The 9,667-nt window shown below is 49.1% G+C and overlaps 2 protein-coding genes across 2 annotated transcripts; one reads left to right on the top strand and one right to left on the bottom strand.

Annotated features, from left to right (window-relative positions):
* Window positions 1–435: 435 nt before the first annotated feature.
* UNG (uracil DNA glycosylase) lies at window positions 436–4,690 on the bottom strand. The gene is made up of 6 exons (XM_058037242.1): window positions 4,202–4,690; window positions 4,029–4,124; window positions 3,208–3,305; window positions 2,767–2,855; window positions 2,280–2,458; window positions 436–1,713 (listed from the first exon to the last, which is right to left on the bottom strand). The coding sequence occupies exons 1-6, from the start codon at window positions 4,688–4,690 to the stop codon at window positions 1,573–1,575; spliced, it is 1,092 nt and encodes a 363-aa protein (XP_057893225.1). The 3' UTR covers window positions 436–1,572.
* Window positions 4,691–5,357: 667 nt separating this feature from the next.
* Window positions 5,358–9,257, top strand: ALKBH2 (alkB homolog 2, alpha-ketoglutarate dependent dioxygenase). Its single transcript, XM_058037004.1, has 3 exons — window positions 5,358–5,613; window positions 6,616–6,814; window positions 8,169–9,257. Exons 1-3 carry the CDS (start codon window positions 5,397–5,399, stop codon window positions 8,512–8,514), a joined length of 762 nt encoding a protein of 253 aa, XP_057892987.1. The 5' UTR covers window positions 5,358–5,396; the 3' UTR covers window positions 8,515–9,257.
* Window positions 9,258–9,667: the final 410 nt, after the last annotated feature.

Genomic DNA, 9,667 nt, shown 5'->3' with positions numbered 1-9,667 from the left:
CCTCGCCCCCTCACCATGGCTACCAGCCCCGAGCCCCCTCCCTGCCGCTCTCCCGGGTCACTGCAGTGTCAGCGGTCGGTCCGTGTGTCCATCTGTCCCTCCCCGCTGTCCCCGGGCCGGAGCCCACGCGGTGCCAGGGCCGCCCCGAGGGAAGCACAGGCCGCCCTCCCTGCCCGGCTGTTCCCGTTTGGTCTCGCACGTGACGGTCACGTCAAGCAGAAATATTTCGCTGCTAACGTGTCTGGAAAAGTTCTGCTGGAGATGAGGGCGGAGGGAGGGAGGGGGACACCCGATCCTTGGGGGACAAAGGTGCCCTGGCCCTGTGCCTGGTCACGGGGATGAGGACAAGGACACGCTCATGGGTTTGGTTCCCTGGGGGGAACAGGGACTCCCCATTCCACCCTCCCCGAGTTAAAATACCAATGCAAGATCATGTAAACAAAGTCATTTTTATTTAAAAAAACACACTCGGAAAAAAAAAAAAAACCCAAGCAAACAACATATACAGCAAGGCCACAGACAGTGTCAATTCACTGGTGATAGTGTTAGCTCAGAGAGAACACCAGAGGAAGGGTAACAAGGATATTCTATAAAAACTGGTGTGATTTCCAAAAAAAAAAAATAAAAGCTCTTAATTTCCATTAAAGGAATTACAAAGTCGAAGATGGGCTGGAAACCCAGGAATATGAGGTCAACACCTCTCCCTCCTGGAAATCCTGACAGTTATTGCCAACAGTAGGTGGAAACTTTAATTTGCTCCCAAAGTGGCAAAGCACAAACTTCCATCTTTTAAGATCTTAAAAAGATCTGAAGTAATTTGCAACTATCAGTCCCTGAACTGGGAGATGTCAATGAACAAACCTTCGCTGCTGCCATCAGCAGATACCCCCAGATCCTTGGTCAGCATAGCTCACCTGTCACCCAGGTGATTCCACCCAGGAAGAACCTAAAACCTTTGGATTTTCCTGTCTAAATGCCAACAAAAAATTCAAAAGCATTTCCAAGGGTCTTGGTCACAGCGTCCCTGTGGCTGAAGGGAGGATTTATCCCGAAATCTTGAGATCATGAACACACCAAGCAACACTCCTGACCCTGTATTTTCTTTACAGCCTTGAGAAGCAGTTTGTGTAATAAATCTGTAGCAAAAAGCTAAAACCAAAAGCCTTTTCCTCCCATGGACACAGCTCCATTCCACCTAAATAGGCAATCTGGATTTTTGTGGGATGGAGGAAGCAGAGCATGCACAAAAGCTGAGCAGCTCAGTAAGAACTGACATCCCTTCACCAGAGTCTGAAAATAAATTCTCATTGCCACAAAGGCCACAAATTAATACACAACTCTGGTGTTTGGGATCTTTTTTTGCTTCAAACCAGGCCAAGATCTGTTCTAGCAGCAGAGCTGTCCATCAAACACTCCCACACACTCTCAGAAAATAAACATTAAAAACAAAAATATAATCTGAAAGTTTGGAAATTGACCAACACCATCTCTGAAAGTCTGGAAATTGATCAACACCTGAAGAGGAGTTTTTCAGAAATGGCCCAGGGGCTGCTCCCAAGCCCCAGCCCCAGCTCAGAGTGCTTTCCAGTCAATGGGCTTCTTCCCAGATTTCCTGAGGAATTCATTGGTCTTGGAGAAGTGCCGGCAGCCAAAGAACCCTCTGTTGACAGAGAGGGGCGAGGGATGAACAGTCTGCAGGACGTGGTGACGCTTCTGGGGACAGCAGAGGAAAACACTTGTTAGATTTGCAGGGTTTGGGCTGCTCCTGCTCCAGGGCAGGTGATTTACCCCCATTCCTCCTTTTCCTGCTCCAGGGCAGGTGATTTACCCCCATTCCTCCTTTTCCTGCCCCAGGGCAGGTGTGATTTACCCCCATTCCTGCTCCAGGGCAGCTGTGATCTCCCCTTACACCCCCTCCTGCACCAGCCTGAGACCCAAAGAGAACCAGCCACAAGCACCAAGACTTCTGTCCCACTAAGCAAAGCCATAAATGCCCTGGCATTTCCCAATTGCTGTCAAGCCACCAGCAGATTTCATATTGATTCATGACCCCTCAAGCTAGGACAAAACAGCTCTGTCCTTGTGGGACAACAGGAGTTACACTTGCTCCAATCTTCTTGCTCAATTCTGGCAAAGGTTAAGCTGGAGCAGAAGCAGAGCTCCATCTGACAGAGCTCAGGCAGGGAAAATTCCCAATTCTGTAAGGGAAGTGCCCTCTAGTGTCCAGCAAACCGAGTGGGGAGGAGAGGGAAGGGCTGGGGAGCAGGAGGTGTACCCACCCTGTCGATGGAGCTGCCTTTCCTCTGGGCATAGGCTCCCCAGAGCATGAAGACGAGCCCGTGCAGGTTCTTGTTGAGCCAGGACACCACAGCATCCGTGAACTGCTCCCAGCCCCTCTCCTTGTGGGACGTGGCCTGGTGAGCCCGAACCGTCAGCACCGCGTTCAGCAGCAGCACCCCTGGCAAACAGAGCACACCCAGAGGGTCAAACAAGGGTTAATCCATCCCTGCACTGCCCAAGGCCGGGCTGGATGGAGCTCTGAGCAGCCTGGCATACTGGAAGGTATCCCTTGGATAAGATTTAAGCTCCTTTCCAACACAAAGCATTCTGAGATCCAAATTTCGTTTTCTCCGCTGAAGCAAATTTTCATTTTAAGAAGTGATTTTCTCTCCTACAGGTGGATTATTTCCAACCACAGGGCTGGTGTTTAGATAGGATTTTTTCCTGCTCCACAGGGCACCCATCACTGAGGGTCTCTGAGCTCACCTTGCTTGGCCCAGCCCGTCAGGTCCCCGTGGCCAGGGTGGGTGAAGCCCTCAATGTCCTCAGACAGCTCCTTGTAAATATTCTCCAAGCTGCAAACCAAACCAGCAAAAGATTGTTAATACAACAAGGAGAAGCAGCACCAGTTATTCCTCTAAGCAGGCAAGAAAAGCATTGATTTTAAACTTATTATTTAAGATAATGAAGCCATTTGCAGAGGCAGGGCAGCAGGGACTCTGTGTGTCTGCCTGGAAGCTTTAATGAGACTGAAAATGGAAATTTACATCCAGAATATCACCAAAACTACACAGAATTATCCTTCCAGGTAATGCACAACACAAATCTAAGTAGTTGCAAACCGCCTCACATCAATTTTTGCCAGCCCTGAGCACCACAGAACTGCAAATAATTAAATAACAAAAGGGATTTTGTACATTTTCGTACCTGGGGGGAGGTGGGACAGGTTTCTGGACACTGAAGCAGAGCCCATGAGCTTGCTTGGGTCCATGGTATGGATCTTGTCCCAAAATAACAACCTTTACCTGAAAGCAGACCTTGGTTAGCATTGAATTTCAATCAGTATTATTCCTAGAGAGTGAGGGAAAACAAGTTTATAAATGAGCTTTATCTTCAAATAGAGATAAAGAGGTGCCACAAACCAATCCCTCCAAGAAACTGAAGTTAAATCCCAGATATCTCATTGCTAAAGAGCACAGAGCCCACCTAACACTAGGGATTAATATTCCTGTGGGTTTGTTGCCAAAATAAAGACTATAACTAATATAATTTGAAAGCAGAAGACCAACATTTTCACAGTCACAAAAAAATCACCTTGTTCATTTCCAAGTAAGTTTCATCCCATTTCATCTGCATGCCACACTTGTGGTATTTTTGACAGCTTTTATTGGAAATAACATTACCTTGTGTTGTCTTATTTTCTTAATAGTCCTTAAGAACAAGAGATGTACGAGATCAAAAAACTATGAGCTAGGTTAAGCTGTTAAAACCAGAAAAAAGATCAAAAGGCCCAGAGGAAGTTCAGTGGCTTGTGAGGGTAATAAAACAATAAAATCACAGTTTGTTATCAGACATGAAAGGGAAGGCTGGAGGAGTTAGGTGAGCCAAACAACAGCACCCACACCCCATGGGATCCATGTTTAAGTGACAAAACACTAAAGGAACGAGTCTGTGCACCCACCCAGCACCTGCAGGGTTTCAAACTGCCCTGATCAGCTCAGAGAGCCCCACACCGCGGCTCTACTCACATCCCAGATGTCGCACATCTGCGTCCAGGTGAAGACCTGCTCGGGGGGCGGATACACCGTGTAGCGCTTCCTCTCCTGGGCCACGAACGCCATCAGCTGCGGGGACAGCGGGGGCTCAGCGGGGCTCAGCGGCCGCTCGGGGCGGTGCGGGGGGATCGGGGAATGCCGCTCACCTCCGCGAAGTAGGGCTTGGAGAACTCCCCGGCCAGCTGCCGCCGCCAGCTGTCGCCGAAGCCCGGGGGCACGTTCCGCTCCGCCAGCAGCTGCCGCGCCGCCTCCTTGTTCCTGCGGATGCGCTCCTGCTGCTCCGCGCTCAGCGCCGGGCTCGCGTTACCGCCGGCTTCCTTCGCCTTCTTGGCGGCGCTCACCTGGAAGCAGCGGGCAGGGGGGGAGCTGCGGAGGGTGCGGGAGGGCAGCGGGGACAGCCTGAGGCGGGAGTGCAGCCTGGGGCGGAGGAGCGGCCCAGGGCGGGAGAGCGGCGCGGCCACGGCGGCACCGGCCACGGCTGCAGAACGCGCGGCCACGGCGGCACCGGCCAGGGCGGCACAGGCCATGGCTGCAGAACGCGCGGCCACGGCTGCACCGGTCACGGCGGCACAGGCCACGGCTGCAGAACGCGCGGCCACGGCGGCACAGGCCACGGCTGCAGAACGCGCGGCCATGGCGGGACACGCCCCGCCCAAGGGGCAGCCCCGCCACACGCGGCGGTTGCGCGGCACAACACAAAACGCGCCCCCATTGGCTCGCCGCGGCCGGAGGGGAGGTTTTCACCTAGTAACTGTGACGTCACGGAGGGACTCAGCGCCCATTGGGCGGCAGCGGAGCATGGCCGCTTGATTGGCAGCTCAGCCACGCGTGGAGCGGCGCGGCAGTTTGGAAATTGTGGCCCCCCGCCAATTCCCCTCAGGAAAGGCCGGCAGTGCCCTCAGGCCCCCTCAGAGCCACGCAGAGCCAGGCACGGACACGCTGCCACCAGAGCCGTCTCCTCCCTCCGCTCTCCCCTCCTCCGGAGCCGCGGGCCCCCTCAGCCCCCCGACCGCTACCTCAGAATCGCCGTCCGGCTCCGGGGAGCGCCCGCGCTTCTTGGCCGGCGCGGGGCTGAAGAAGGAGTGCAGCGTCCTCTGCCCGATCATGGCTGCGGCGGAGCGGGGCAGGCAGCGAGCGAGGGCGGCCGGGGCTCAGTGAGGGGCGGCAGCGGCGCGGAACGAGCGGGGAGGCGGGACTCGGATTTGGCGCCAAAACCGCGCGCGTGCGCTGGGGGCGTGGCCAGCTGGAGAAGGGGCGGGGCCTCGCGTGCTCCCGTTTCCCGCGGGATCGCGGCTCCCGTTCCTTCCCTCCCGGGCATCGCTCCCGGTACCGGCTCCGGCCATGGACGCGTTCGTGGTCAAACTGCCCCGCGGGCCGGCGGGGGATGGCGGCGGCAGCGGCGGGAAGAGGCCGCGGCTGGAGGAGCCTGGCCTGGAGCGGCCGCCGCCGCGGGAGATCCGCGCCGAGGGGCTCAACTGTGATTACCGCATCCTCTTCGGCAAGGCCGAGGCGGACGAGATCTTCCAGGAGCTGGAGAAGGAGGTGGAGTATTTCGAAGGTACATTCCTGCCCTGTGAGCGTGCTGCAGCACGGGCTGTCCAGGGAGGCCTCCCGGAGGGCCTGGAGAGGTCTCCTGGAGACCCTGCTTGGGCAGGAGTGTGGCCTGGATGACCCCCCTGGTCCCTTCCACCCTCAACCTTTCTGCATCCACCTGTATTCCCCTCCATATCCCCTTTCCCAGTGAAGCATTTCCCTGCCCGGCCCACCCAGGTGGGTCCCAGGACAGTTCCCAGGGCTGGGTACAGCTGGTGGGCACTGGGAGGTTCCTGCAGCCACCCGGTGTTGGCCCTGAGAAGCCAAGGGACACAGATGTGATCCTGCAGGGTTGATTTTGCTGAGCTGGAAGTGTTTGTCAAGGGATAATCCTGGAGTGGTGGCTGGAATTTGTTGGAGGTGCAGTGTGTGAGGGATGTGATGGGGGAGGACAGACAGAATCCAGCTTTGCTGGGACACAAACCCTGGGAGCAGGGGTGACAGCTTTTGGGTTGTCATGAGCCTCCTCACTCCTGTTTGGAGATTCCCAGGAGCTGCAGATCCAGGAGAATACTGGAGTGTGCAGAGATTCCCAGGAGCTGCAGATCCAGGAGAATCTTGGAGTGTGCAGAGATTCCCAGAATCTGCAGATTCCCAGGAGGATACTGGAGTGTGCAGAGATTCCCAGGAGCTGCAGATCCAGGAGAATATTGGAGTGTGCAGAGACTCCCAGGAGCTGCAGATCCAGGAGAATCTTGGAGTGTGCAGAGATTCCCGGGAGCTGCAGATCCAGGAGAATCTTGGAGTGTGCAGAGACTCCCGGGAGCTGCAGATCCAGGAGAATCTTGGAGTGTGCAGAGACTCCCAGGAACTGCTGATCCAGGAGAATCTTGGAGTGTGCAGAGACTCCCAGGAGCTGCAGATCCAGGAGAATCTTGGAGTGTGCAGAGATTCCCAGGAGCTGCAGATCCAGGAGGATACCAGAGTGTGCAGACACAGTACAAACCCAGGTTTGATCCTTCCCCAGATGAGATGACAAAGCTGCAGGTGTTTGGCACGTGGCACAAGATTCCCAGGAAGAAGGTGACCTATGGAGACCCTGGCCTGTCCTACACCTACTCGGGGGTCACGTTCCACCCCAAGCCCTGGATCCCGGTGCTGACCCGGATCCGGGAGCGCGTCACCTCGGAGACGGGACACGCCTTCAACTTCGTCCTCATCAACAGGTACGGCCCCTTCCCACCCAGCAGCTTTTTCTTCAAATATAACAAAATAACGCCCAAATTTTTATGTTGGAATCTGAAATGCAGGCGACTCTCAGGACTTTAGGCCTGTAGATAAAGTTTAGGATTAAACACAGGAGTTGAGACCTTTGGAAAGGCTTCCAAGCTTAAGTAGTGGAAGCAAAAATGTGGATTTGTGGTTTAAAGCGGAGACACTAATAAAACTAAGTAAAACTAAGTTTAAACTAAGGAAAAGAAAGTTGAGAATTTTAGGGTTTAAAATACAGAAAATATAAAAGTAATTAGAAGAATGAACAAGTTTAGAATGCAGCACTATAAGTAAATTATTATTAAATTAATTAATTTAATAATTTGATTATTATTAATAATTATTAAATTATTAAAGTAATTAATTTAGTTATATATTATTGAATTGATTTATATATAACATATATTTATATTATTGATTTATATATAATGTATATTTCTATTTAATATAATTAAGTATAAAATGAAATGTAAAATGTAAAATTAATAAATAGGTAAAATACATAAATATATAAAAGTAGTTAGAAAGATAAACAAAAAGTTTAGAATGCAGCACTATAAGTTAATTATTGTTAAATCAATTAATAATTTGATAATTATTAATGAAATTATTAATTTTAATGTACTTAATTTAATTATATATTAAATTAATTTATAGATAAGATATATTCATATTAAATATAACTGAATGTAAAATTAAATATAAAATGTAAAATTAATATAGTTATAGTACATATAATATATAAATATATAAATATAAAATATAAATATATTCAAAGTAAATTAAATAGTTAAGTGTAAAATTAAATGTAACATAAAGCTTGTATATTGATAATATAAAATATATTAAATATATAAATATAAATATAAATATATAACTATAAATTTATAAAATATTAATATATTAAGAACAACTATAAATAATTAAGTGTAAAATTAAATACGAAGTTAATATATTTATAAATATATTTATTATATATTAATATAACAAATATAATATATTACTTTTATTTATTTGTTTGATATATTTATAATATAAAATTATATTTTAATAAGAACATATTAATTTTATTTATTTGATATATTTATAATATAAAATTATATTTTAATAAGATATGTATAAATATTTTATAAAGTATACAAATATAGAATTATGAAATATACACATATGCATATAAAATTAAATACAAAATTAGTACACATTATATTAATTATAAGTAAATATTAACTTAATAATAATTATTAGATTAATAATAATTAATTTAATGATTAAAAATAAATTAATGCCAAGCCCAGAGTTAATTCCCAGGTACAAGGACGGCCTAGACCACATCGGGGAGCACCGTGACGACGAGAAGGAGCTGGTTCCCCTCAGCCCCATCGCCTCGGTGTCCTTCGGAGCCTGCCGGGATTTCGTGTTCCGGCGCCGGGGCCGAGGCCGGGGAGGAGCTGCGGGCCCGGGGAGGATCTGCCTGCAGCTGGCCCACGGCAGCCTGCTCCTCATGAAACACCCCACCAACGTGCACTGGTACCACAGCCTGCCCCCACGCAGGAGGGTGCTGGCCCCCCGCGTCAACCTCACCTTCAGGAACGTCCTGCCCGTGTCCCAGAGGGGAAACGTTCAGCCACGGGGGCCTTTAGGCTCTGGAAAGTGAATTTAGTTCCTGCTGGAACTGTGGATGCGCCTGCTCTGAAGTTTCGGTGCCTGCTGGAGTTGTGGAGTCATCTGTTCCAGCAGGTGAATTCTGGATTCACCTCCTGGTCCATCACCTAATGGACAAAATTTGCTGCTGAAGCCCGTGACCACCAATCTCAATGGCAAGATTGCTTCTGGGAATGTTGCTCTGGTCCTGCTGATCCCTGGTTTTGCTGATTGTTCCCCTTGTTTTGCTCGGGGAGAAGTTTGTTCTCAGCTGAGCTTTAGCTAAGCAGTGTTCCAAGATGAAAATGCTCCATAGCTCTGAAAAGTGAGGTTTTAGTTCCTGCTGGAACTGTGGATTCATCTATTCCAGCAGGTGAATTCTGGATTCACCTCCTGGTCCATCACCTAATGGACAAAATTTAATAATTTTGCTGCTGAAGCCTGTGACCATGATCTCAATGGCCAAGTTTTTTACTCTGGGAAATGTTGCTCTGGTCCTGCTGATCCCTGTTTTTGCTGATTGTTCCCCTTGTTTTGCTCAGGGAGAAGTTTGTTCTCAGCTGATCTTTAGCTAAGCACTGTTCCAAGAAGATGAAAATGCTCCATGGCCTGGAGGCAGCAGTTTGTAAACACTGTGAGCCACAAGCTGAGATTGTGTAAAGCTGATATTCTACTGGTGGCACTTTCTGTCAATGAGCTCTGGTTTGCTTGGGGTTTTTTAAATTAAAATAAAGCAAAATGAGCCTGACATGAGAAGGAGAGTTCTGAGCTGTGAGGACAGGGTGTAGCTGGATCTGCTTGAATTCCTCTGCTCCTGAGGAAGGATGCTCTTGCAGGAGAAGCACAAGATTTTTCTTCCCTCAGGTATTTTGTACAAAAACCAGGCAGCAAAAACTGCCCTTGTGGGGAAGAACTGGGTTGTCCCATTTCCACTGGAAGGTTGTCACTTTCCAGTGGAAAGTGAGAGTTTATTTTCCTAAATAAATTCCTATATAAATTTTATTTTCCTAAATAATTATCCCTAGGGATCCCCTCCTGACTGCCTGAAAGCCACCACCTCCCACACCCACAGGGAATCCTGCTGGAAATGAGGGAATTCTGTCCCATCCCCATGAGATCTTGAACCATCAAGGAATGGAAACTTCTGGGTGAGAATGGGAACCAAA

This window comes from Melospiza georgiana, chromosome 18 (genome assembly GCF_028018845.1).
Source record: "Melospiza georgiana isolate bMelGeo1 chromosome 18, bMelGeo1.pri, whole genome shotgun sequence".
Taxonomy (NCBI): Eukaryota; Metazoa; Chordata; class Aves; order Passeriformes; family Passerellidae; genus Melospiza; species Melospiza georgiana.
Note: the sequence above shows the minus strand (reverse complement) of the source record. Positions and strands in the feature narration are given on the sequence as shown.

Bases quoted from the DNA above. Each gene is read 5' to 3' on its own strand.
- ALKBH2 (XM_058037004.1), top strand. From the start codon at position 5,397: ATGGACGCGTTCGTGGTCAAACTGCCCCGCGGGCCGGCGGGGGATGGC. The intron at 5,614-6,615 runs GTACATTCCTGC...ATCCTTCCCCAG, and splicing joins GGAGGTGGAGTATTTCGAAG to ATGAGATGACAAAGCTGCAG. The intron at 6,815-8,168 runs GTACGGCCCCTT...GTTAATTCCCAG, and splicing joins AACTTCGTCCTCATCAACAG to GTACAAGGACGGCCTAGACC.
- UNG (XM_058037242.1), bottom strand. From the start codon at position 4,690: ATGGCCGCGCGTTCTGCAGCCGTGGCCTGTGCCGCCGTGGCCGCGCGT. The intron at 4,125-4,201 runs GTGAGCGGCATT...CTGTCCCCGCAG, and splicing joins CCAAGCCCTACTTCGCGGAG to CTGATGGCGTTCGTGGCCCA. The intron at 3,306-4,028 runs GTGAGTAGAGCC...GTCTGCTTTCAG, and splicing joins AGATGTGCGACATCTGGGAT to GTAAAGGTTGTTATTTTGGG.